Here is a 26,458-nt window from a genome sequence, read left to right as displayed (position 1 = left end):
ACTTTACTGGCAGAGGCTTGATACACAGGCAGGTCGTAACCAGGCAAACAATTACAAAGACGGGGTTGAGGCAAAAAGAAGACAAATACCAGGTATAAAAAGACCACAGGGAGAAATTTCTGGAATACTAGACAAGGAGGAAGCGAGGCGGACTGGCACAGACTAAGGGGAACACGTAACGCCTCTATGTAGGGAACAGGTGAAGCTGATCAGGGCAGGTAAAGGCCACCTCACTGGCCGGAAACACACAAGGGAGGGAGAGGTCAACGACAAAATAAAACAGGGAACCCAAGAATGACATGAATGTGTAAACAAGGAAAACACAACTCAGGGGACTTGAGGAGCTGTTCTGTGCGGGGACGGAGTCGAGGCAAACCTAGTTCCACGTTATCGAGCTATAAGGCCAGTCCTCTTTAGTCCCGGTGTGAAGATATAAATGAAATAATGGCAACTAAATAATTTCACTAATGGGTGCAGACTTCAATCAATCAAGCATTTAATGTATCAGTCACATGAAATCTTAGAAGATAACGCTACAACTCCAGTGAAATGCGATCCTGTCATCTCCAGTTTGTTCACTGACAATAACGTTATTCACATTCACCTCCTTTCTTCGAGCCACAGTCCTCCCATCGGTCAGATTGGTGTTGTACAGTACTTTAACGTTATTCCGCGCAGTCCATCATCCAAGGCTGGCCCATTGACTATGTAACGCACAGCAAACCTCCGTTATTCGTTTGATATTTGCGTAATTGTTTTTCTCCTAAAGGCACCAACACCACAAACAGGGCCGTGAGGTTCAGAGAAGTACTTGATGTCATGAATGGGGATACCAAAACCCTTTTTGTACCAGGCTGTGAAAATGATAATATAACTGCTATTGTTTTACATGTTGACAACACACTTTATAAAGTGTTCACTTTTTCAAAACTGCTAAAACAGTTATTTTTAGATTAGAGTAGCTTTACCCCGCCTCTTTGCCTTCTCACAAGTGCATTAAAAGATACATAGAATTCACATTATCGACACGGAGCTCAGTGCAGCAGCTAATCTCACATCCAAAATGCAAGTGTCCAAAATGTAACTACTGAAAATCCGATAAGTAAATAGAGAAAAATACATATTGACAATACAGACATGTATAGGGTGCCTAGAAATACAGAAATACAACAGTCAAGCCTGTCTGCATTTTTTGCAATCCACAACACATCTTCTCTGGGAATTTACTGCCTGATCCATCATTGGCAATCTTCTGCAGATATGTTCAGTCATCGAGCCGGCTTTGGGTCCAAGAGGAGCATCCCATCATGCGGCTGGTGCTCATAAACTTTCCACCTCTATGAGAAAAAGAATACCTCTCAGGAGGTTGAGGAATGGAAAGTAAAGTGAAGAAGTCTGTGACTGGAAGAGATAGTGAAATGCCACATTGACATTAACTTTTTGGGTGATTCTGCCTCATTTGCCTCTTTTCTTCACCTGGCCCGAGTCTTTCATAGAGGCAACCAAGGCTGAAAAGGAGGCACTCGGTGATGTGTGTGTACCAATCAAGAGAACAGAAAGTAGTATGTAAATATGTGTAAAATCGAATTTAAAGTTTCCGTTTGAGTAAGAAAAGAGTTTGTGAATTTTGATAAACGTGGTCGTAAAATAGTGAAAACTGCAATAGCAGCAAGAATCATCCTTCATGCTGGGCTGATTATTGCCAGAACGCTAAACGTGCAGTTATCATTCATCTTCCCTCAGCCCACAAAGCTGATGAATAAACCTCCACACTTGCAATGTATTTATGTTCTTGCCTTCTCTCTGTCTCTCAACACAAAACATATTTTTATTTCTAAAATATGGACTCAGGAGTGTCCGTTTGTGAAGAAAGCAGGGGGACATACATTAAGCCATCGACAGAAGCACTGGCAGCAGGAGATGGGACATTACCGTCACATAGGGGTTTCCCTTGTATCAGCTGAGCTCAGGACCCCACCATTACCCTGCGACATAGGGGACACCAGCGGGGTAATGATCCCGGTTCAATCTAATTGCACAGAAGTATGTCGGCAAACAGTATGCATTTACAGTGTGCACTACTTTGAACATGGAGTTCGTTACGGTTCAACTGCGCCGTTTTACAATATGTGAATTATGTCCGAACTCCCCCGCAAACCACGGAACGTGGAGAGCTCCTAAGATGGCGGCGGTTTCTGTCAGTGTGGAGTGAAACTTTCCTCATTTCAGTGAAGATTTTTGCCGTTTTCCGACATATTCTGTCGACTGAGTTGTAAAGCTCGCGTTGCCGGAACACTGAGGCGTCTGGCAGTGTGCGTCTGGACCGAGCGGCGTCCCCCTGGACTCCGTCTTTTACCCGCTAAAGGCGTTGGGCTTTCCTCGAAGTTGACGGTGGCTCGATGCCCGACATTGCGATCATAGCGACCCTTGTGTTATCATCGGATCAACTCAACGCGGAGCCGTCGGGTGAGATCGGACGCGGCTGAGTAGCGAGTGAGCTCGGCGGTCAAAGTGCGTCGCAAACGACTCGGCAGCTGGTCGCTCGGCCGCATTCCTACGGGCTGGCCGGAGAGCCCGAGGACGTGTCACGTCACCTGTCACTTGAGATCCATCGCTGGTGTTGGATGTCACCGCCAGTCAGTGTCGGGCTGAATTTGGTTCGCTAGCGTCGTGTAAGTACCCGTGTGTGTTTTTCTACCCGCTGTGTCGCGTCGCTGTTCCCGGTGCTCGGTCGACAGCTCGTCTGTGTTGTGGCCTCCGCTCTCTTCACCCGGCGGAGTGACTTTAACACGCTGAACACAACACTGACGTCCAGTCAACTGGGTACAAAATGGTGCATTCCAGGTGTCACTATCGCTGCTATTGGCACAAAATGCCCACATTTGCCACACACCACTGGTTGCTGTTTTATTAAGGGAGTGGCTGCAGGTTTGTTTTGCCTTGATTTGTTATAAAAAAAGTGGCCCAATAAGTCCATGACTTCTATTGATCTACTCTAGAGTGGTGGTATTAGGATACATAGGTAGGGCCTCTGACTGTCCACTTTATGTTTCCAAACATTGTTTTTAACTGCTATTTCCTGGTTCCTTTATGACAGACAGCCATTCTGGCAAATCAAATGGAGAAGCTCCAGGACCTGAGCCAATCGGAGCTCCAGGAGCTCCTGGACAACCCAGAGAGGGTGGAGTCTATGGCGCAGGAGTCTGACGAGGTAAATAAAAAATGATGCTTCACTTTCCATTTGGCCTTCGTTTTTCATTTTTCCGACAGGCTGAACCAACCTATTGCTAATGAAAGATATGTTTCGTTTCTAGTTTAGTGCACAGTCTGGGCGGGGTAAGTGAGCAATGCTTTTCTTCTTTGGGAACCACAGAAGGGAACTGATGCAATGCTGGTGTCCAAATGTACAACACTCCTATTGTACTAGGGATCTCCCATTAAAGGGTACCTGTAGTGAAAGTGAATATGTAGCCAGATCAAAAGATAATGTGTTTCTAAAGGTTATTCATGCACTGACGGTCCAGTATTCAATAACAATACGTAGTTTAGGCTGTTCAAAGTCCTCAACTCCGACATGCGACATTGCACTGGAGCTTGAATATGTCGCGGGTGGTGTGACGTCAAATCGTTGAGAGATCGACAGCCAGCCACAGCGGATGTGTTCAGATAACAATATAAACAACGTCGAGCGCTCGCAAACAAATGCTGAGAGATTGATAATATGGACGATGAAAGATTGTCTGATTCAGCAACTGGATACTTGTTTGAACCTTTAAAAGCAGACTATCCCCATTTAGTGAATTGTGACAGCGATGATAGCGATGATTCTGATGAAGTTGATGCCGAAGGACCGCCGGTCCAGATGCTTCACCGTGCGGACCGTGCACGCAAGTCGGCGGACGTTTGGTGCAGTTGTGGGAAATGTGTGCCACAAAAAACAGACAGAGTGCATTTGTTGTAAAGAACACAAACTTATGTCCGATGATATAGTGTCATTAGACCTCATCTGCTTCACACAAAAGAGTGAGCTTGATAGCTACATCGCGCATAAGCCAGCGCTGGAGATGTCTTTCATTGATGCAATGATCGGCCGACATGTTCGGGGGCCTGCACCCGAGGGAGAACTGTCAAATCGGTAAGTTTGCCAGTTGTTTCATGTAGGCTAATTTGCGATCACCAGAGTTGGTGTGATTATTACTAATATTCTGAATATATTCACCTTTATTCTCCCATAAGCGAGAGGCCTAACATTTGCCTGCATACTCCGGATTGGCTGAATTCCTTTCAACGACTCAACGTCATAGTTAGCTTTGACATGAGTAAATAACTAGCAAAATGGCTGCGCCCTGAAGCGTTCACGGACTCGGAATGTTGACAAAGAAATGTAAATCCTCGGGCTATGCGTGACTTGTTGACAATAGCGGCGGGGTAAATATGATTTATTTGATGCGCCGAATGGATGTAGCACGTTGTTGTTTTGCACTACAGGTACCCTTTAATGTGAATGTTCAGCCCTTTCTCCTTGTATTCCTTCCCCCAACACGTTGCCTCTCAAACTGCTCACCTAAACTCTTCCGTGTTTTTTGTCAATATAACGCTTATACCCTGTTACATTACGCTTATACCCTGTTACATAACACTTAAACCTTGTTACATTACGCCTAAACCCTGTTTCATTACGCTTATACCCTGTTACATTACGCTTATACCCTGTTACATAACACTTATACCTTGTTAGATTACGCTTATACCCTGTTACATTACGCCTATAACCTATTACATCAAGCTTTTCCCCTATTACATTCAAACAAACATCCCAGTGTCCAGTTGCATAACCACCCTGATTATGCAACTGGACTGACAGGGTGAGGCCTTCTGTGTACAGTTGAACATAGGCTACACTTGTATGTCATTGGCTCACATTGAGGCAGTTATGTTTGTTGTTGAACTTCACTTTCTTTGGATTTTCATCGAAGTAAGTGTGGAAAAAGCTGCTGCCAACACCGAGTAGACCAATTATTTGGATGATGCGAGTGAGTTACTAAACATATTGAAAAGAACACCAGCTGTAAGCAGAAGGCAAGCCTGGGATTGGAGAATGTAGTGTCATTCATACTTGCAATTCACTCCACAAGGTGTATTCAAACCTGTACATGTCTTCAATACAGTCTAATTTGGTTGCTGTTGTTAAATGATGATAATATTAATAATAATCTGTTCGATCTTTAGTTCCGATTGTTGCAATTTGAGATATTATAACTAACACGGAAACCTGCGAAAATGACGTGCATGCCTACGTTAGGCCAGTAACATTCAGACAGTTGCCTCGTACTCCCACTGCTTGCAAAATAAAAATAAACATAATCATTTAATTTCTATGACTGTTGAGAATGCTGACTGGTGTTATTAGGCGTAGAAGAGTCTCTCTGTAGAGCGACCGTACAACGACCAACGGTCTTGTGAAGCAGAGATAAATCTCCCAGAGTGCCCAGACGAAACAAACACAAAATGGATTCTTTGTGCTGCTTTTTCCAGTTCAGATAGAGCGCCGCAGTGGTAGAGAGGGTTATGCTCCTCTTCTTTCCTCTTAAGATCGGTGGTTTGCTACCCAGCTCCTTCAATCGGCATGTCCTTGGGAATAATAATATTAATAAAAATATTAATTGTATTGATCCCTGTGGAGAAATTCGGATTAAGAGATGTGTGTGTGTAGATGTGTGAATGTTGACATGTAGTGTGCTTTGAGTTGCCAGAAGGGCACAAAGTGAATGCAAGTCCGTTTACCAACGTATTGTTTAGGAACAGATTACCAGAACCAAAATTATTTCCTCTACGGCTTTCCAAGTTTACAATAAATGTGTCAATGAAATCATCTAAAACTGGTAACATTTGGATTGAAATAAAGGAGTAGGAGAAGAAGATATGGTCACACCGTACACCCCGGCACGTTCGCTCCGCTCGGCAACCGCCAACCGACTTGTGACTCCTGCACTCCGAGCTAATCACTCTACATCCAGACTGTTTGCTGTCCTGGCTCCTCATTTGTGGAACCAGCTCCCCACTGACATCAGGACAGCAGAAAGTCTCTACAGCTTCCGCCGGATACTAAAAACACATCTTTTCCGACTATATCTAGATTAAAACACAGATTAGCACTTCAGTGGCACTTAAATAGCTCTTATTATGGTACTTTTGTAGTTCGACTATGTTAAGGAAATGTTACTTTCTGTATTCATGTTGTTCTTAGTTTGTACTCTAGGTTGAAATGCACTTATTGTATGTCGCTCTGGATAAAAGCGTCTGCTAAATGACATGTAATGTAAGCAAGAGTCAGTAAACAAGATGCTGAATCCGACCAGAGCCCTAAACTATGAAATTGGATTTGGGTTTAACTGTGGGTCCACAGTACTACGGTGGTGGTTCACGTCATACTTGGATACATCGCCATGGCAAGCAGGGTCTATTTCAGTCTGAGGAAAGGGTTTTGAGGGACAGCATTCCGAAATCTGAAGTAAAACTCAAATTGAAGAACACATCTTTGAATAAAGATGGGGGGGGGGGGGGGGGGATGTGCCGTATGTATAGCCTTTGACAAACATTTTTTCTTTTCCTTCCTGAGGTTAAGAAAGAGAGAAAAGTTTGTCACCCTCATAAAAATGTATCACGTAACATCTAATAGTACCATACATGACATTGCATAACCACAACACTGAATCAGCATATTTTCTCTGGGCATGTATTCACTTTATTGAGCTGTTGGCTTCAAGTCCAACGGACTGTATCGCCTTGCCTTTCTTTGCCACAACAATTATTGTATGTATGCTCTGGGAGATTATATAATATGAGAGTATGCCTGCTTCCCACTTTTAGTTATGTTTTTATTTAATAAGTCTGTTTCACACCACCAGAGCTGAAAGAATACATTCAAACTGTCATACGAGATAACAAACAGATACACTGGGTCTGTTGAACTCGCACTTGTGTCGACTTTGTTGTTTGACTATTTATACTACAAAAAATGTAATATATGTAATCCCGGTGCATTTAGTGGTATCCACAAAATGGCTCGAATGTAAAGCTGCCATCGTCTGATGCCTGTTTTCTCCCCCCTAGATCCAGAACATCCAGCTGGAGAGAGAGATGGCACTGGCATCAAATCGCAGCCTTGCTGAGCAAAACCTGGACATGAAGCCGCGTCTAGAGTCAGAGAAGGATGCACTGGTGGAGAAATATTCTCAGCTGGAGGCCATCAGAGAAACCTACAGACAACACTGCTCCCTGAGAGGTAGGAGGGAGGGATCAGGAAGTGAATCTTGATCTTGAAGCAAAGGAACAAAAGGTGGATGAATAAATGTAGTGACGGATGGAGGGTTGTGAGACTTTCGAGGCAGCTGTGGAGGAGGTTCCATCCCTGGTCTCCCCGTAGGTCGCATGTGGAAGTGTCCTGGAGCGAGACACTGAACCCCCAGTTGCTCCCTGAGCTCTTCACAGCAGCCCACTGCTCCTCACCTGCTCAGTGGGTTTCATTGAAGAGACCAAATTACATGTTTTACATGTTTGTGTCAAAATTGTAATATGACAAATGTAATCAAGTTTAAAGGTATTACAGTCTGAACTCACCACAGACACTCTACTGTCCAGCTGTTATTACAGTCTGAACTAATCGTAGACACTCTTGCTCAGTCAGGTTTGACTTCCAAAACAAAATAATCGCTTGTATTGCAACCTAAAATGGTGAGTTACTGTTCTTATTATTGACAGGAACAGTTCCCTAAAACTATGACGATAAAACCAATGCAGTTTGAAAACAGGACTTTTCTTCCACCGTTTATATCTGTGGCTCTGATGTCTGTTTCCCCGATACCAGCACGGTAGTGTGATGAATGGGAATGGCAACATTCAAATTGACTTGAGGTGTTTTTACCTTTGTCACAAAAGACAAAGCACTGAACTAAAAATAATGCACTAAACGCATTATGGAAACCCCGTGGATACCTTCGATGCAGACCTTTAACTCGCATGATCGTCTGTTTCTGCTGTCGGAACCTGTTGATGTGTTATTATGGGATCTTTGGAATCTTCTCGGATTTCCCCCAAATTTGAGAGTGCTTGTTTTTGTCTCCGCACCGCAGGAAACATGGCCAATAACCGAAGACCTCTCCATTTGTCTCTCTTAGCCGCCAGGATATACAAAGCTTCGCAACTTCTACTTCTTAAGCTTGGTTTATTCTCGTGCTTGGCATCGTAGCGCCTCTGCAGACCGGCGAGCTCCAGCACGCCGAGGCCTTCATACTCTGATGCGCTGTGCGCTCACAAAATGAACTGCGAGGAACCAAAAAGACAACGAGTGTAACTCGGATATGAACACAGACTGTTGGTGTAAACGACGGAAAGCCGTAAACTAACCTCCACAATGACGAGGAGGGATTGTAATTGCCTGTAAACTCTTATCGCATATTCATGAACTACTTTATTGCCTTTTTATATGAGCCCTGTTAAAAAAACGAGTCAAGTATCACAACCATTAGAAAGAAACAAAGGTTGACTATCATGTAAGCAATTTGATTTGGCTACAACATATTATATTAGTTATATTATATTGTCTAAAGCATCCTGTTAACATGAATAATCACTCGACATGTAAATCGAGTTTTTATCAGTCAACTTTTTGTCCCACAGCGGCTTACCTTCAGCACAAACTATGACCCAACCATGCGGTCGCTGTCAATCTGTTGATAGAAACGCCTCATTTCTTTCTTTTTGTGCATACATTCAGTTTGTGCTTGTATTTGTCGCTCTCTCTCTCACTCTCTCTGTACGCTCGGTCTGTCTCACCCTTTCCTGCTCTCCTCGTCCTCAGATGGGATGGTGGGTCAGGTGTCCCCAGAGGCATTGTTCTCCAGACTGCAGACAGAGGGCAGCAAAACGGAGGAAGAGTCAGAGGTCAGAACTGTTACACACACACACACACACACACGCGCAGACGCACAATATAGAATGATGTATGCATACAGGACTGTCTCAGAAAATTAGAATATTGTGATAAAGTTCTTTATTTTCTGTAATGCAATTTAAAAACAAATGTCTATTACAACTGGATTCATACATTTCATTTTGAAATTTAATATTGCTTTTATCTTTTTGGCTTTATTCTTTATAAAATAAAAAATTCTCTCTAAAAAAAATCTAAAATTAAAAATTTAAAAAAAAAAAAAAAAAAAATAAAAAAAAATTTATAACAAGGCTCAGTTGGTGTTTGGCTCAGTGTTTGTTTCAAGTTAGACAATTAATTAGTTTTTTTTAAGCAACTATAGTTTTCTTTTCATATACTTATTCTATTTTATTTATAGATATTTGATTTTAGTTTTAAGCTTTAAGCAATAAGCAATAATCAAAAATAATCAAAATGCAATAATCAATAATTTTGAAAATGATAAAGAATGCATGACATTTTTGTTTTTTAAATTGCATTACAGAAAATAAAGAACTTCATCACAATATTCTAATTTTCTGAGACAGTCCTGTAGATAAACCAGCGTTTCCCAGATCATTTTGAATCAGTAAAACAATGGCTTCCAAACAACAAAGGCAAACATGCTCCGAACGGACCAAAAGACAGGAAGAGATTCAACAATGGAAATGTGCTGCAGATGGAGAAACATTTCTCAAATGTCCAAAAGCACTGCAAATGCAGAAACAACGTAAAGTCAAACAAACACAACCATAACTAGCTACAGGAACGTGATGCTCTTTTAAAACGGTGTAAAAGAGAAAAAGTAAACTTAGCTTTTTTTATCTTTAGTCCTCTTTTTCTCCCGCTGCAAAAAGACCCAAACTCGTGTCAGGTCTCTTTCTCAGGTTGAGAAAGTAGCCGCTCCACTTGGTGCTCCCCGAGAGGCCTGGAGAACCTCTGTCGTGTTGACTGGAAACGCAGCTTTTCTTCTCTGGGTGTTTGTCTTTGCAGCTGTTTGTTTTGGCTTCCTGCAGCCCTGTTGATGAAGCTGCTGCACTTTGCAAATGGAAATGTTTGGATCTCTGTCGCTGGTGATCGGTGACATGACGACTTTACTGATACTCCTTAACGGTTCAGTTCCTCATGTTTAAAACCTCTTATTGGTTCTTTTGCATTCTTAAATAATTGATTTTTAATATGATATTTAAAAAAAGACTACATTTAGAACAGGATTTAAATGTATTTCAAACACATCTGAAGGTTGCAACAGTAATGCAGCGAAGCCGATGATAAAGTCCCGGTTGTGTGTCTGTAGGTTCTGGCCGATGAGTTTCTGGAGGGCTCGCTGCCGCTGGACCCCTTCCTGGATCGCTTCCTCTCCCTGCGGTCCCTCGCTCACAAAAGACGGGTGCGGATAGAGAAGCTCCAGGAGATCCTGCGGCAGAGGAGCGAGGGCGCCATGACACTATCAACAGGCAGCAGCCAAGACCCGGCTGCCCCCCCGTCACCGTGGAGTCAACCCACGGCGACGAATCCGCAGCAGCCGAACTCCACACCTCAGCCCTCCGGCTACCAGAACGCCTCGCAGCAGGCCCCGGCTGCAGGGGGCCCCTCCGGGCTCCCCTATAGCCCGTACCCCGTCACACCCAACCACCCCCCTGCCGCGGCAGCAGGCCCGGCCAACATCCCGTCACAGTTTCCTCCGTACCCAGTTCCCGGCTCACCTTTCACCCAAGCAGGGAGCTACCCCGGCCCCAGGCCCGCGTTCGGGCCTCCGGCTTCATCCGCCTGCCCTTACCCAACTCCGTCCTCCTTCCCTTCCCCACACCCAGGCTCGGCATTCGGCCAGTACACCCCGAGCCAGCCCCAGAGTGGCCCCGCGCCCTACCCGGCCTCCTACAGCTACGGCGGCTACAGCTACCCAGCCGGGCCCGCGTATTCCAATGCTCAGTCGGCACCAGGGCGACCCGTCTCCAGACCAGGATATGGAGTTCCACAGCCGTACTCATGAGGGCAAGACTGCTCCTCCGTCTCAATTCTTCCCTCTATTGCTCTCCACACCTCCCTCCCTCAACGCCAGTCTCCCCAGCCTATATCCCTCTCCTCTCCTCGTCTTTTTCTACCCTCCCTCTTTCTTTCTCCCAAATTGAGGTCTCTCGCTTTACTTATCTTTGTTGCACTATTTCTCTAAATATCGGTCTGATGATCTCTCCGCCTCTTTCCTTTCTCCCGTCGCTGTCACCCTACGGTCCACCAACTCCCCCGCACTAGTCTCAGGTTGTTGCGTTGTGTTTAAGTGTTAAAACACTCCCCCCCCCATCCCCCCCTCTCCATTGCTCCTACCCTCCCCACCTCCGCTTCCATTTATTGTGAATGTGTGTGTGTGTGTGTTGATCTTTGGCAATCAGAAAGTCCTAATAAACACACAAGTGCACTCCCCCTTATGACACATGCATGTCTTTGTAACACCACGTCAGTGTCCAGTCGCTGTCTGATTGACATTGTTATTCACGAGCACACGTGTGTGCGTAGACAAAGCGGCTCATGATGGAACTGGGCTCGTGTCGTGACCCCTGGGCCCATAAAATGCAAAGGAATTGGCAAAGTCGATGGCCGTCACAAAATCTGGCTCCCGTATCGAGTGAGTTTAAGATGCAGGGTTTGAGAGAACCGCGTCCTCTCGGTAGCTGCTGGTTCTGTCAGCTCTTCCAGGCTCCTCCCCCTCTGCAAACACAAGAGTTCCATTGTGAACATGCCTGTAGACGGTGGGCAGAGGAACCTCCAGTCACCCCTTTATCTTTTTGTCAACCAAAGAACCGTGTGACCATCACAGCGCGTTTCTTCTTTACTGTTTTCTCTTCCCTGGTTCACGTCCCGTCCCAGTACTGTTGGAACTGAAGAGGGAAACGGCTTCTCTCCCCTGTGTGTCCACTTGGGGGCAGCGTGAATCTAGTTCCGCTGTTCCAACATTGAGTACTCTGATCTGGATGGTAAGCCGTTGCTTGTGGAGCACTGTAGAGCTGGTCGGCTGATGTCAGATGGGTCCTGACCAGACCGTCCCTTCCGGTCCACGGTGAATCCAAAATGCAAATCCCCCAAATTGGGTCTCCATTCCTGGACCCAAATGAAGACGGCAGCCATCGGTGTCACTTGTTAGCCATCCCTATCAGCGTGTCTTATGTTTGTAGTTTCATGCATGTATCTCAATCCTATTCACATATAAAAACAAACGGCTCGTAAGACGAGGCAGGAAGGGGAGGAGTACCAGAAGTAAAATGTTCACTTCAACAGACAGATTGCCCACCTCTCCAACCAACGTGGTGCTTCTCTAAGTCCTCAAGCTCCTTTTTCCTTTTTAGATGCTTGGCTTGCCATCTTGTTTTAGTGTGGGGGGGGGGGGGGGGGTGGTACGCAGAGACGGACCACATGACCCGTTTGTCAACACATGCAAGTCTCCACCGTTGGAGCACGGTGCTTTAATGCGAAGAGCAAGCGCAATGAAACCTGGACGGTTGATGTGGCTTCAGGGTGGAGCTGGCAGCTGGAGTCCTGAACGGGCCCCCGCTGGGCCCCCGCTGGGCCCCCCACTGCGGTCAGTCGTTGACCGTTTGAGCCAAACATAGTTTCGCTCCTTCGTTCCCACCTCGTCCGTCAGCTGCCCGACACCTGTGTGGTACTCATCCCTTCCTCCTTCCTCTCCGTCACTCTGCCCCTCTCTTCATCTGCTTGTTGAATATGAACTGATGCTTGACAATGATAACCCGAAGGGAATAGTTTTATTTCTATAAATTCACGCTATCCGCGAGAATACATGTGATGTGTATAGTTTAATGGAGTGACAAATATAAAGTTGGAGATCAGTTCTGTGTCATTTTAATCAATACAAATAATATTATTGAAATTGCAATGTAGGAAATTGAAGAAAGCTCATTTGTGGATCTTTTCGAAGTACATGCCGCCTCTCTAAATTTGTATTACACTGTGGAATAAACATGAAACTATATAATCTCATGAAACCTTGCAATGTCACATTTCATCCAGCTCATGATTTGTCTGCAACACTTTCCTCTCAGCTTCCTCGGAACATTTAGAGCATCTTCGCTCTCTAAGAGCAGCGCCACACGGCTTTGAGCAGCACGGCTCATGTTATTTCTCGACTCTGCATGTCATGAAATTGTTGCCCAGAGAATCCAGAAGAAAACCATTCGCTTCTTTTTTTTGTGTCGGAAGGAACTTTAACTTGTTGAGTTAATTTATTATAGCTGGAGTTGGTAACCGAGCCACATCGGGAGTCGTTCCCTGCTCTCACGGCCAGAGTTTAATTTTAAAACGATTGTTTTTATTATAATTCATAAGCTGGTTTTGAGTTTCCTGGTTTCAGTCGTCCGCTATTACCCCACATCTATGAAACGACCGACCCCGGCCTTTTGGGTCGGCGGTGTGTCCACTTCTGTTTAAAAGCTGTCCGACTGAGGGCTGGTATTGACTCTGTTATGAAGTTGATCTACCCCCTTCACAGATCTCTACAGCATTCCTGTCAGTTATAACATGGATTATTATATCTTATATATATGTTAGAAAGGATGGGAAGCCCAATGAAAACAAGACTAGGTCTTTAAAAAGAGACATTCCATTCAAAATGTCTGGCCCCACTTTCTGTTTACAATATTTGCCTCTAATTTTCGAGCTAAATGGGTGCATTGAGTATTTGCTGTATAATATACACTGCTCAAAAAAATGAAAGGAACACTTTGAAAACATATCAGATCTCAATGTGAAAAAAAATTATGTTGGATATCTGATATGGACAGTTTAATGTCTTAGGAACGAAAGGATGCCACATCTTTGATGGAAATAAAAGTTTTCAGCCTACAGAGGGCTCAATTTTATAGACACCCCGAAAATCAAGGTGAAAAAATGATGTGGCAGTCTAGTCTATTTTGCCAACATTTAATTTCTGCAACTCAAAATGCTTCTCAATATCTTGTGTGGCCCCCACGTGCTTGTATGCATGCTTGACAACGTTGCGGCATGCTCCTAATGAGATGACGGATGGTGTCTTGTGGGATGTCCTCCCAGATCTGTCCAAGGGCATCAGTGAGCTCCTGTAAAGTCTGAGGAGCAACCTGGCGGCGTCTGATGGACCGAAACATAATGTCCCAGAGGTGTTCTATCGGGTTTAGGTCAGGTGATCGTGAGGGCCATTCAATTGTATCAATTTCTTCATCCTCCAGGTACTGCCTGCATACCCTTGCCACATGGGGTCGGGCATTGTCGTGCATCAGGAGGAACCCAGGACCTACAGCACCAGCGTAGGGTCTGACCATGGGTTCAAGGATTTCATCCCGATACCTAATGGCAGTTAGACTGCCGTTCTCTAGCCTGCAGAGGTCTGTGCGTCCCTCCATGGATATGCCTCCCCAGACCATCACTGACCCACAGTCTGGGTCTGACCTGTGACCTCTGACCTGTGACCGGTGACCTGCTGTCAGTCAGTCCGGTTGTTTTTCTGTGTGAGAAGCTGTGCCGTGGTGACACTCCTTAGTGAGGATCAGTCAGATGTTGGTTTGCTCACGGGACATGAAGAGTAGGAGGAGCCAGCTGATGTCCTGCACAGACAGTACTATCGACCTCAGTGGTAATGACTTTATGAACTTCTTTAATGAAAACATTGTTGTAGACAAGGACAATAATCTTCTTGCCTCCAACCAGTGCCAATCTGTCTGTCAATGATGGCCTTTGGAAACCTGTGTGCCCCTGGTATATTTGAGGGCTTTTCTACCATCACCGTGACAAATAACAACGGTTTTTTACTTAACAACACTACCCTGTCTCTGGACCCCCATCCCACGATCAGGCTAACTACAGACCGATCTCTAACCTCCCTCTCCTCTCTCCTCCCTCAGTGGTCGCAAAAAGTGTGTGTGAATCAGTTGTCATCACATCTACACTAACTGACGGCGGTGGCGGTGTCGGACCAGGGCAGTCCCCAGCCGACCCGGACGCCAGCCAAAAAAGAAGGTAAACAGAAGGTTATGACGGGTGTTTAATTTTTTTTTTTTTACGGCGGCGCGCGGCTTTTGCAGTCTTTACGGGGGTAGTTATGGATGCGGAAACGCACAGACCAATTGCATGCGAGGAGTAGCCATCCCACGTGATACCTCGGCACGTCACAGCACAGCAACAGACAGAGCTGAGAGAGAGAGGCAGAGTAAGGTTGAAAAGAAAAGAAAGAAGAAAGAAAAAAAGATAGCGATACAGAAAAGAAAAACGGAGAGACGGACGACGGAAAAGGAGAGAAAAAAAGAAAGAGACGGCGAAAGGGAGACGAGAGCGGACAACTGCGCCGGAGAAGAAAAGAAAAGACGGAGGTGAGACAGCGAGGAGAGAGAAGACAACTGCGCCGAGAAAGTTGAAAAAAAAGAAGAGTGAGAAGAGAGGAGAAACACAAAAACACACAAAATGTCGCAAAAAAAAAAAAAAAGTGACAGCGAAAATAGAGCATTATTTTGCTTAAAAAAACATTTACTGCTTGTGGAGGCTTGTCAAAGATGTGATCGCTGTCGTCATAAACACATTTTGACGGAAAACAAACCAAGAGAGCTTTGTGATAAGATAGCAAAACCCATGTCAGCATCATCTGCCACAAAGAAAAGTGAAGTTAAAAATTTTATCTGCACTTGAATTCATTTGATTTGAAAGGTATTGTTTCTGTGGCATTAGCCTATCCCACCAACACTGTAAGGATCGAGTTATCGTTATCTTTGATTGGGACTTGTAACTCCACTCCGTAGCAAAAATCTCAAGACTGCATTCTTTCATCTTCGTAATATTTCAAAAATCAGGCATCTGTCTCAAAAAAGATGCAGAAAAAACTGGTTCAGCGTTAGATTACTTGAGACTGCTCCTAAAAATCAGATCACTTTTAAAATTCTTTCTTCTTAACGTTGAAAGCCTTGATGATTGACCATCATATCTCTTAAGGAGCTTGTAGTACCATATTAGAGACTAGAGAGCTAAGCTGGAAACTTTGGACTACTCTAGAGTCTTAAAGTAGAAAAAGGGCCAATGGCCAGAGCATTTAGCTCCTCTTTTTTTTTTATGGAACCAACCTTCTCCACCTTCAGTCAGAGAGGCAGACCTCATTTAAGAGTAAGAGTAGACTTTTCCTCTTGACAGAGCTTATAGTTTAGAGGCTGCTGAATCAGGTGCCTGTCCAGCCCCCTGATATGCTCTGGATAGGCTTATAGCTTGGGGACATTTAGAGGCACACTGAGCACCTCCTCCTCTTTCTCTCCTTGGGATTGTCAATCACCGCTACTAACTACTGCTTTCTCCCCGAGTCCTTGACTTCTTCACCCCATGGGTCATCGGACCCTGAGAGACGGCATAGATCATATCTGCCTGATGGATCATCTGGGTCTGGGTGTGAATTTCCTGCCCCCTGACACACCACCACTGTTGACTTGAGACCCACTGTTGAGACTCCCCCTCCCCTCTCCCTCGCCTGCTGATGATGGGATGGAGGGAGTCCACGTGGAATATGCCTGCTATATCCTGAGGAGGGATCCTTCTGTTGCTCTGAAGTTCCTTTTTTTTTTTCCCCTGAGTTTTTCCTTTCTGGTCCGTTTGAGGTTTGGGGGGGGGATGTCATGTACAGATTGTAAAGCACTCGAACAGTATGGGGCTGATGCCATTATCTTAACTTCTATATCCCCTGTGTTTTACTTTTAAATCACCTTTTGTTTTACTTTTACATCACCTGTGTTTTACTTTTACATCAGTCTGTTTATCTTTACCCGACACACAGACTAGTGTTTGGACTGTTCTAGTTGGCTTTGAGTCAACACAACAGAGGGACTCCATTTGAGATGACGATAATCTAATATTCTTGAGAATGACGAGCTTTTCATATCCAACTTCAAGAGAGGAATGATTCTGGCTGGTTTGTATTCAGGAGAAAGCACAAAGGTGATGTTTGAATATTATCCAGAGGGAAATAACATTCAGATGGATGCATCTGTTCTGTATCTGATGTGGATGAATTATGTTAATGATGACTGCAGAATATTAAAACGCTTTTATTTTTTTCTTCTATTTTTTGAGGTTGTGACTAATTAAACAGAAGTTGATCTAAATCAAAACAGCCTGAGTCTTCATTTCAAGCTGTATTTAACATTATGAACACATGAATATAGTGCCTTTGTAAAGATATAAAGGAGTACATGTCCTTTCCAACCTGGTCTGAACTCTGGAAACCTTTAGCGCTCCCCCACATTTTCATTATATATATTACATTGAGGTTTTATTAAATGCTATCTGTTGGTGAATTAGGAGAAATGTACGGATACAAATAGACAAAGTCGTAAAATAAACACCTAAATGGATATTTTCTTCCCATTCATGTGAAAGAAGACGTGCTGTGGAAGAAAATAGTCCAAAATCTTGAAATGGGTCTGTGCATTAAAAAGCTAGGATTTTGCTCAAGTACAAGACTAGAGACCTCGAGAGGGTTTATTGACACTCAGGCAGTGGCTTCTTATATTTTGTAATAATTATCTCAAAGGCTGGAATCATTTTTAAAGTACAACACAGAACAGACCCAGCTTATCCTGTTCATTAACAATTTTAGGACAGTTGGTGTTTCTTAACATTCGAGTAAAAGGCAATTCAGGAATTTGATATGGTATAATGTGCGATATTACATATATCATTCAGTTTTATTGCACTAATTTCAGGTCCATCATGCATGTTGTAATTCATCCCTCGGCCTTCCCTGGCGGAGCACCGATGTACTTCAATGTACTTTGAGCGTCACGTAACTCTTCCCTTTACCTCTTCCGCCTACCTCTTCCTCCTTCCTCGATTCTTATCATCATTTCTTATTTTCGAGAGAGAGAGAGACAGACAGAGACAGAGAGAAAGAGAGAGAGAGAGAAACACCTCTGCCCCGTTTCCTTTCTCATCTGTTTTTCTGTTGTTGGCCTCTTTTGTGTCGTCTGTTCTGTCTGCCTGTCTGCCTGTCTCTCTGCCTGTCTGTCTGCCTGTCTGTCTGCCTGTATGCCTGTCTGTCTGCCTGTCTGTCTACCTGTCTGTCTGCCTGTATGCCTGTCTGTCTGCCTGTCTGTCTGCCTGTCTGTCTGTCTGCCTGTCTGTCTGTCTGTCTGCCTGTCTGTCTGCCTGTATGCCTGTCTGTCTGCCTGTCTGTCTGCCTGTATGCCTGTCTGTCTGCCTGTCTGTCTGCCTGTATGCCTGTCTGTCTGCCTGTCTGCCTGCCTGTCTGTCTGCCTGTATGCCTGTCTGTCTCTGCCTGTATGCCTGTCTGTCTGTTCTCCTCCTCCACTGGTTCATTGTCACTGTGATGGATCTCAGGACTGTTGTGACCTTCTCAACTCTTTTGCTCATCGTTGCTGGTCAGTGCAAATTACTTTTGGGACATATGAAATATTACAAAATAGAAGAACTAGGCAAATAAACTATTTTTGGTATAATAGTACCCTCAAACCTCTGATGAGGTATTACCAGGCCTGAATTGTATTGACAAAACCACAACATTTTAAAATTTTAAAACGTGTACAAATGAGAAAAAACAAACAATGATTTTGATGCATCCTGAACACAAAGCGATGAGACAAACCCACGATAGCAGCAGCTTTAATGTGTGTCTCCTGGTTGCCAGCGGATGCTAAATTGATAATAATAAATATTAATTAATAAAAGGCCAGTGGTGAGTGCGAATGCTAGCCTATGACTAGCCTAATGCAAAACAATTTATTATTATTATTATTATTTTGTATAGCCCAATATCACAAATAAGAAATGGCCTCAGAGGGCTTTACAATCTGTACATATACGACATCCCTGTCCCAGGGTTAAGCCTAACACTAACACTAGGCCTAAGCCTAGTCTCATAGTTGAGGAGCTGCTGTTGGTTGGTCCCAGTTCTACTAACTGATGTTCCATTTGGTCGTAAAGTTACCTGAAGAAATATCATGAAATCTGAATATATCATGAATTAGTTTCACAACCCCTGCTGCTCAGGTCCAGGAATATTGTCGATTCATGAAGGTGAAGTCTGCTGTTCTCTGTGAATCTATTCACACAGAAACGGAGTCGTTGGATAAATCAACTCAGTGTGTGACATTGTATCACAAGCTGAAAAGAAACATACTCTTTTAGCTGGAAACGTTAGCGTACGCTGGCATATCATCCAAATAATATAAAACTATGAAGTTAGACCATGTTTATCGTACAGACATCGCGTCTGTGAGCTAAACGCGTTCTAACTTCCGGTCTTCATGTTGTCCCGGCCTTCCGTCTCTTTACTGTGGACTTTCTTTACCCTTCGGACTGGAGAGGCCTCTCGGCCTGGTCCTCAGGGAAACCTCAATGTGCAGCCTAAACGGTCCATTCCACCTCAGGAAGGCGACCTTCCCTATTGCAGACATGTGGGCTGCTCACCAGGTGGGACTGAAGTACTCCCATCACAAAAAAAAGTTATTTAGAGCGTGAACTGTGAATTACTCATGTGTGCGCATGCTTTGATGTGTGCCGGCGCATCTTTCGGCTAGATGACTTTGTAACATGAAAGCTGTGGCCCTATTGTCCACCTGCCAATCATGGACACGAATGGATAAAATGATGGTGACCATGACAACCGTCCATAGAAAGAAAAAATCCCATCCACATTACTATAAACCTCTGCTCCTCAAACATATGACCTGTTGTCATCAAACGTGCCCTCCTGGAATGTTCCCTCACCATGCTTCCTACTGTGTTCCCTCACCATGCGTCCTACTATGTTCCCTCATGCTTACTAATGTGTGTGGAGAGTTGTGCGTGTGTGTGTGTAATTAGATTTGTAAATGTGTCCCAAAAAAAAAAATCTCCAAATCTGTACTCAGATTGGCAAAACCACTCAATTAACAAAAGTGTAAATGTATACGTTAAGAACATCGGCTAAAAGTATTTTGCTCCATGAGCTGTAAATACAGACACGTCCTCAGTCACAGCTCAGCAGGTGTTACGGCTCGGCCCGCCTCTCGAGCTAAACAGCTTCCACTAGTCAGACGTCTCTTTGGACGCATTTACAGATTTGCCCCAGATTTTTTCTCAATGCGCTTGCAAATCGAAACATGGATTTGGAGCTGTTGTTTATTTTAAAATCTGCTATGCACAAATATTCTCAATACATATTTGTAGATTCCTGTACACATTCACAAAACTCAGTCTGCATTTAGAGATTCTTTTACACATTTACAAAACTGACTACACACTCACGGCCTGACATACTGTTACACAATCGTACTGCTCCAATAATGGGCTCATAATATCCAGATTACTGTGTGACAAGTCATTCATCCTCAGTCAGTTCCAGATTCATTAAGAGTGTTACTTCATTAATAAATCATCTCAAAAGTAAAAAGTCAAACTCAACACTCAGGAGCGGTTATACATACATATTACATTCCTTTATATATACATGTATATATATATATGTGGAAAATAACAAATACTTCAAGTCATTGTTCTAAAAACTGTTTGCCTAAAACAGAACAGAGTGATAATCCTACAATGTGTGTTGCTCTGTGTTCTCCATACTAAATGTTCCTTGTCTTCAAACATCAGGCCAAACCAGAGATGGGCCAGACATCACAGAGACGTTCTCCCCCACTCAGACCAACGGCACCAGCAGGAGCTGCTCCTGCCCCACTGTGACTCCAGCTACCACTGCTGGCCCCGCCTCCAACTCCAGCAGCCCTGCATCTGCCCTGGGTCTGCTCACAATCACGTGGATGAGGAAATGTGAAGGAGATGTTTCCCTGATCTTCTTTCATGCCTCCAACTCCACCTCGGCTGTTTGTCATGACAATGCAACAAACACCCAGAGTCTTTTGAGAAATGTGTGTGAAAACCGGAAAGGTTGTAAAGACGCACCGCAATGGCACAGAGGCAGAGGCACGCCGGATGCCTTTGTCGTCACAGAGAGTGGAGCAGAGAAGAGGGCCAGGTTTGAGACACTCAGGGTCCAATGCACAGGTTGGTCTACTGCCTGTGTGCTGGTGCTTGTCTTTGGATGTGTGTGTGTAAGTGAACCAATCCGCTGCAGCCTTCAGGAGGCTGACACGACAGGGCAGGATGGCAGGAGATGAAGCATCTGAACAGATACTCCCTAATTTCGTCGTAGGTAAAACTATGGCAAATGGTAAAGGAGGAATGGACTTGTACTTGTACAGCACTTTTCTTCCGACCACGCACTTTAACACTACATGTCATCATTCACACCCATTCATACGTGATGTAAGAGGCTATCATGCACCTGCAATGTCTGAAAGTTTCTCAAAATGTGAAATAGAGTTAGGGTTTTATGGTAAATGTGTAAATGGGTCCACCAACTCAAGGCACCATTGAGGCGAAGCTCGGGATCAAACCACCAATCTCTTGATTTGAGTTATTGTCACGGGTTTGTCACGGGGTGAGGCTCAGGTGCAGAGAGACAGGCTGGACTCCAGGTTTGAGTGAAACAAAAAACACTTTACTTCTAAAAAAAGGTAAAACATAAAAACTCTGGCTTGAAAGCAACTACAAAAAACATTAGGAATCACCATGTGAACAAAGACTGAGAGTGAGCCATCGAAACAGAGACACTATGAGACAGAGATAAAGACAACAAACCAACAGGAGACTGGCACAATATATAGAGGGAAAACACAGGTGTACGGCATGATACAATCAGGGAGACAGGAGTGGCTGAGGGCAGGTGAAGGGAATTAACCAATCAAGACAGAGGAGACAAAGAGGAAAACATAACACAGGAGACAGGAGACAGAGGAGAAACAGGGGAAACAGAACAGGGCGTCACAGTTATCTCCATTGTAAAGCCCTTTGAGGCAAATTTGTAATTTGTGATATTGGGCTATATGAAATAAACCAAACTGAATTGAATTGAATTGTCAGTCTGTGTAACTTGTTCTCGTGCATTCACAGCTTTGGTCAGATAGCAGACGACTTCACTGGGAACGAGTGAGGCGTTCATGTTATTTGCGGAATCCGTTAGTTGCGGAAACGTGCACCACAGTGAGACTGTGGCTCAGCGGTGATCAGGGTCAACCTTCAATCAGTGGATCGGCGGTTCGATCATGTCGATGTGTCCTCGGGCAAGACACTTGACCCCCAAATCGCTCCCGTAGCTATGACTACAGTGTGTGAATGTTAGCTCCTCCCATCAGTGTATGAATGGGTGTGAATGGGTCAATGATGGCATGTAGTGTTAAAGTGCTTTGAGTGGTTGGAAGACTAGAAAAGAGATGAACAAGTACGGGTCCATTGACCACGTTCATTATGTGTGTATGTGTGTATGTGTGGATGTGTGTGCGTCCAGATGAGGAGGCTCTTCCAGATGTACATGGGCAGCTGCAGGTCTACAGAGTGGTGACAGCTTTACTCTGCTGCGTGCTGCTGCTCCTGTTACTGATCCGCTTCACCAGACCTGCCGCCAGTGCCTTACAGAAAAGATGTGAGTCCATACACACACACAGATGCATATGCATAGGCTACACATTTATATGCAATCAGTACTGACTGACCTAAAAACGTTGATATTTTCAGATTAAGATTTGTCAGATTAAAGATTAAATCCAAGAAAGGACTGTTTAAATCCTAAGGATTCTGTCAGACTGACACAATAGAACAGATTGTTTGTGTGTGGTGCTACACAATACATGTTCAGGGCCTTAAAGAGTCAGTTGAATTTGCTTTAATTTGCTTCAATGATGACTTGCTTTTATATGTCCAGCTCAGAAGAGAGGTAGGGTGCTCTTTATTCTCAACATCCCCGGTTGGAGTTAAATCTTTTCACACATCATCTACATAAAAATTCTGAATGAGATTTGAATGACCCCGGCAACAGATAGATGCATGTTCAGTGGTTTAGTTGCTATGTTTTCAGTATCAGAAAGGAGGCAGAATCGCTGGATCGGACCAACACAGAGTCACAGTGGTGAGTCGCACACACACACACACACACACACACACACACACACACACACACACACACACACACACACACACTTATCAGTTGTACCAACATACCATAACCTCACATGCAAAGTGTTACAAAGTGCACTTTTCTAGTCTTCCGACCACTCGAAGTGCTTTTACACTACATGACATCATTCACCCATCATACTCTGATGGGAGGGGCTAAGGTGCCACCTGCCTATCAGGAATAGCTAACATTCACACACCGTGGGCACAGCGAGAGCAATTTTAGAGTCAAGTGTCTTGATCGAACCGCCGATCCTTTGATTGAAGGACGAGACCATGTCTTGCACATCGCCACGTTTAAAGTGTCTTGGGTTGCGATATCCTTTCCCATCTGTAGAATTGTGTCGAAGCGTGATTCAAGGAATCAGCGTTCTCTAGCTTCTTCAGATCAAGACTTCTGTCTCAGATTGTTCCCCTCGTTTTCAATCTATTATGAAGAGACAATGATTGTTGTACTCAATTCAGCCATTTCTTCTTACATAAGATGACTGGAATAAATCAACAAAAGTGAAAACACTTGGTTGAGCTGATTCGATCTATGTTGCCATCTTGTCCAGCCAATCTCGTAACATCGTATTGTGTGTGTGTATCTATCTGTGCCATCAAGATAACACATTAATAAGCCTTTTGTACTGGGCAATATGTTCCTTAATCACATGAACAACACACACACCGTCCTGCTGCCTCAAATATGAACTCGAGCACCATATGGGGATAACTCCGCTCTTAAAAATAATCCACAATACACAGAGCACTTTTTCCTCGTTTGTTTAATAAAACCTAGAGACCAGCTGTTAGGAATTCACTCTTTGAGTGTTTGTTTTTTGTGAAACTATACAAGTGTTGAAGATTAATGTCTTCATTAGAAACCAATTGGGATTTGATCTGAGATCCACAGACAGGAAGTATGAAGGGACAAACTAACACATTGTTGGTTTGGGTCTTCGAGAGTTTTGTTGGCGTTAAGAACAATATAAAACAACACAAAATGTAAACTTTTTTGTTTGTTTATATCTCCGTTTAGTGTCTTATCAGCGAGGAATAAGTGCAGTTAAAAACAATGACGGAGAGAAGAGGCTGTCCTACCCTGGTAACAAACACACACACGTGAAAGCAACAAAGTTCGCTCACCGGCCTCCAGCAGGCCTCCATTGGTTTAAATCTGGCTCCTCTCCCTGTGTGTTGTCAACAGCTCAGGAGCGACTGGCAGTCATTGACAGCAGAGAGCCATCATCCAACAGGAACAGTGATTATAACTTCTGATCATCATCATCATCATCACCCATATGTTGGCCAAGAACACAATTCCACATTTGACTATTTCTTGATTTCGTTTTTAATTGTAATGACTTGAAGATCATGTGAAGTTGATCTTTCATCTCTTTATATACATACCCACATACTAAACCTACAGTTCTAACAAATAGTCAGTATTTACAACCATCAATGTATATCGTATCTAAACTCAATTTAGCAGCCTTTTTAAACAAGTTATATCCTCCTTACCAAAGTTATATTCACATGTGATAATTTAATGTCATTGTTTTGGGGTTGTTAGAAGTTGTATTTTTTTTACTTTTAGCTGGTAGTTTCCTGATTCTTACAGTCTTTGTGCTAAACTAATCTACACACAACCTGGACCAAGTTTACAATGACATACAAAATCAATCCCGCCTCATTCTTTTCATTTGTTTCAATTCAATTCAGTTTATTTTGTATAGCCCAGTCTTAAAAATTACAAATTTGCCTCAGAGTGCTCTACAATCTGTACATGTAGACATCCCTGTCCCAGAACCTCACATCGGATCAGGAAAAACTCCCAAACAACCCTTCACGGGGAAAAAAAGGGAAGAAACCTTCAGGAGAGCAACAGAGGAGGATCTCTCTCCAGGATGGACAGGTGCAATAGATGTCATGTGTACAGAAGGACAGATTAGAGTTACAACTTTCTTGTCTTTTTTCTTCCTCTGTTCTTACAGAATTGCTCCCACTTTTGTTGTGCTTGTTGTGCGTGATGAAGTCAGGGTTGAGGTTGATTGTTCATTCATAATCATCCTCACACATCTCAGCTATCACTGATTGGATTTTAACAAAACTTTAAAAAACATCGTGAATTCTTTAATGACAATGCATTAGAAGTGAGATTCTACCTCATGCTGAACTCAGTCCGGCTGCTTTGTTTGGCCACACATCTCATTGAGGACGCTCATCAACTGTCAGACAGTCCTGGTGGTCACTTTCTACATGAATACTCTGTTTAAAGTCAAATTCAAACCAATAACAGATGTCCTGGTGGCTGTTTCCTGGTTGGCTGGCTGTTTCCTGGTTGGCATCAAGTGTAAAATATGTAAGGGTTGCAAAAAGGACATATCCTGATCAACGATAACTTCCAGATATGTTATGCTGTTGCTGGATACCAGGGCAATGCCAGCGAGAGAGCTACAACATTAGACAATTTATTTTTGGATGGGTTCAGGGCTAAGTACAATAACCTCAATTTAACATCAGGAAGTTGGTTGGTTTGTTTAATCTGCCTTGATCAAGAGATATAATTGGATATCATCTGCATAACATGAAGGTTTATGGAGTGTTTTCTCAATCGACACCTTGGGAGGAAGCCAATACGTCTTATATAACATAACACGCTATCTATCTATCTATGCACATGCATATTGTGAATGCTTGATACATAATAATATATATATATATATGAATATGATGACATGGATGAAAGGCTAGATCCAAAAAGGAGATATCTCTATTTGGTTTGCGATTTAGAATATGTTGTAAATTAGACACATTTGAGAAATGCATAAAAGGCGAATAGAAAGACAGATTTGAGCACAGCAGTAACCTGATGGCATATTTAGAAAACCAACTGGGGAAAGAAGGATTGTAGCATCTAATATTAAACTGATTGATGGTAATCAAACCACAAATATACAGAAATGTAAAATGATGAACTTCAATGCAGTTATTAAATAAATACACAGTGTTTATGGGAATAGGTTTAAAAAACATGGCCTCTGGTAAGCAAACCAACTCGTGTGTTATAATGAGCAGCCACATGTCTTGCTGTGATTATGAGGCTGTGAGAGACGGATGACCATGTGATACTTCCCGTGAAAATCCCCAAAGGCCCGTCAGTGCACCATCTCATTGAGGAAAAAGGTTACGCCATTCTAGTGATCGAGCAAAGGGGACCACGTATGTTGATCCGAGCGGCACCTCTCATCGTTCCAGATGAGGTTGTGCAATGTGGACATGGTTCACAATGTACTGTTAATCTGAGATCAAAGAGCGTCTCTGAGGGACAACGTGCGGTTCAAAATGAAGAGGAAGGACGAATACTAACTGCAGCTTAGTGATTTTTTTTGGCAGTGCCATATTGTTTTGTATTAAAAAGACTGGAAGGGATGCTTTCTTGACCACGAGTTTGTTTTATTTAGTGCCGTTGTC

The 26,458-nt window shown here is 43.6% G+C and overlaps 1 protein-coding gene and 1 long non-coding RNA gene across 4 annotated transcripts; both read left to right on the top strand.

The window, feature by feature from the left end:
• Positions 1-12,969, top strand: vps37c (VPS37C subunit of ESCRT-I). 3 transcript variants are annotated; one of them, XM_056409533.1, is made up of 5 exons: positions 1-2,672; positions 3,102-3,211; positions 7,114-7,285; positions 8,861-8,943; positions 10,269-12,969. In XM_056409533.1, the coding sequence occupies exons 2-5, from the start codon at positions 3,119-3,121 to the stop codon at positions 10,962-10,964; spliced, it is 1,044 nt and encodes a 347-aa protein (XP_056265508.1). In that variant the 5' UTR covers positions 1-2,672; positions 3,102-3,118; the 3' UTR covers positions 10,965-12,969. The 3 variants fall into 3 exon arrangements, with proteins under 3 accessions (XP_056265508.1, XP_056265507.1, XP_056265509.1); XM_056409532.1 differs by having other exon boundaries at positions 2-2,672; positions 3,098-3,211; XM_056409534.1 differs by lacking the exon at positions 1-2,672 and adding an exon at positions 3,315-3,336 and having other exon boundaries at positions 3,132-3,211.
• Positions 12,970-22,297: 9,328 nt separating this feature from the next.
• LOC130190367 (uncharacterized) lies at positions 22,298-24,847 on the top strand. Its single transcript, XR_008830946.1, has 4 exons — positions 22,298-22,469; positions 22,887-22,952; positions 24,024-24,089; positions 24,192-24,847. It is a non-coding gene; the product is annotated as an uncharacterized LOC130190367 (long non-coding RNA).
• Positions 24,848-26,458: the final 1,611 nt, after the last annotated feature.

Source organism: Pseudoliparis swirei, chromosome 24, assembly GCF_029220125.1.
Source record: "Pseudoliparis swirei isolate HS2019 ecotype Mariana Trench chromosome 24, NWPU_hadal_v1, whole genome shotgun sequence".
Lineage (NCBI taxonomy): Eukaryota > Metazoa > Chordata > Actinopteri > Perciformes > Liparidae > Pseudoliparis > Pseudoliparis swirei.
This window is presented reverse-complemented; position numbering and strand designations above follow the sequence as displayed.

Coding starts and splice junctions, on each gene's coding strand:
- vps37c (XM_056409533.1), top strand. CDS start 3,119: ATGGAGAAGCTCCAGGACCTGAGCCAATCGGAGCTCCAGGAGCTCCTG. Junction 3,212..7,113: donor TGGCGCAGGAGTCTGACGAG/GTAAATAAAAAA, acceptor TCTCCCCCCTAG/ATCCAGAACATCCAGCTGGA. Junction 8,944..10,268: donor AAACGGAGGAAGAGTCAGAG/GTCAGAACTGTT, acceptor GTGTGTCTGTAG/GTTCTGGCCGATGAGTTTCT.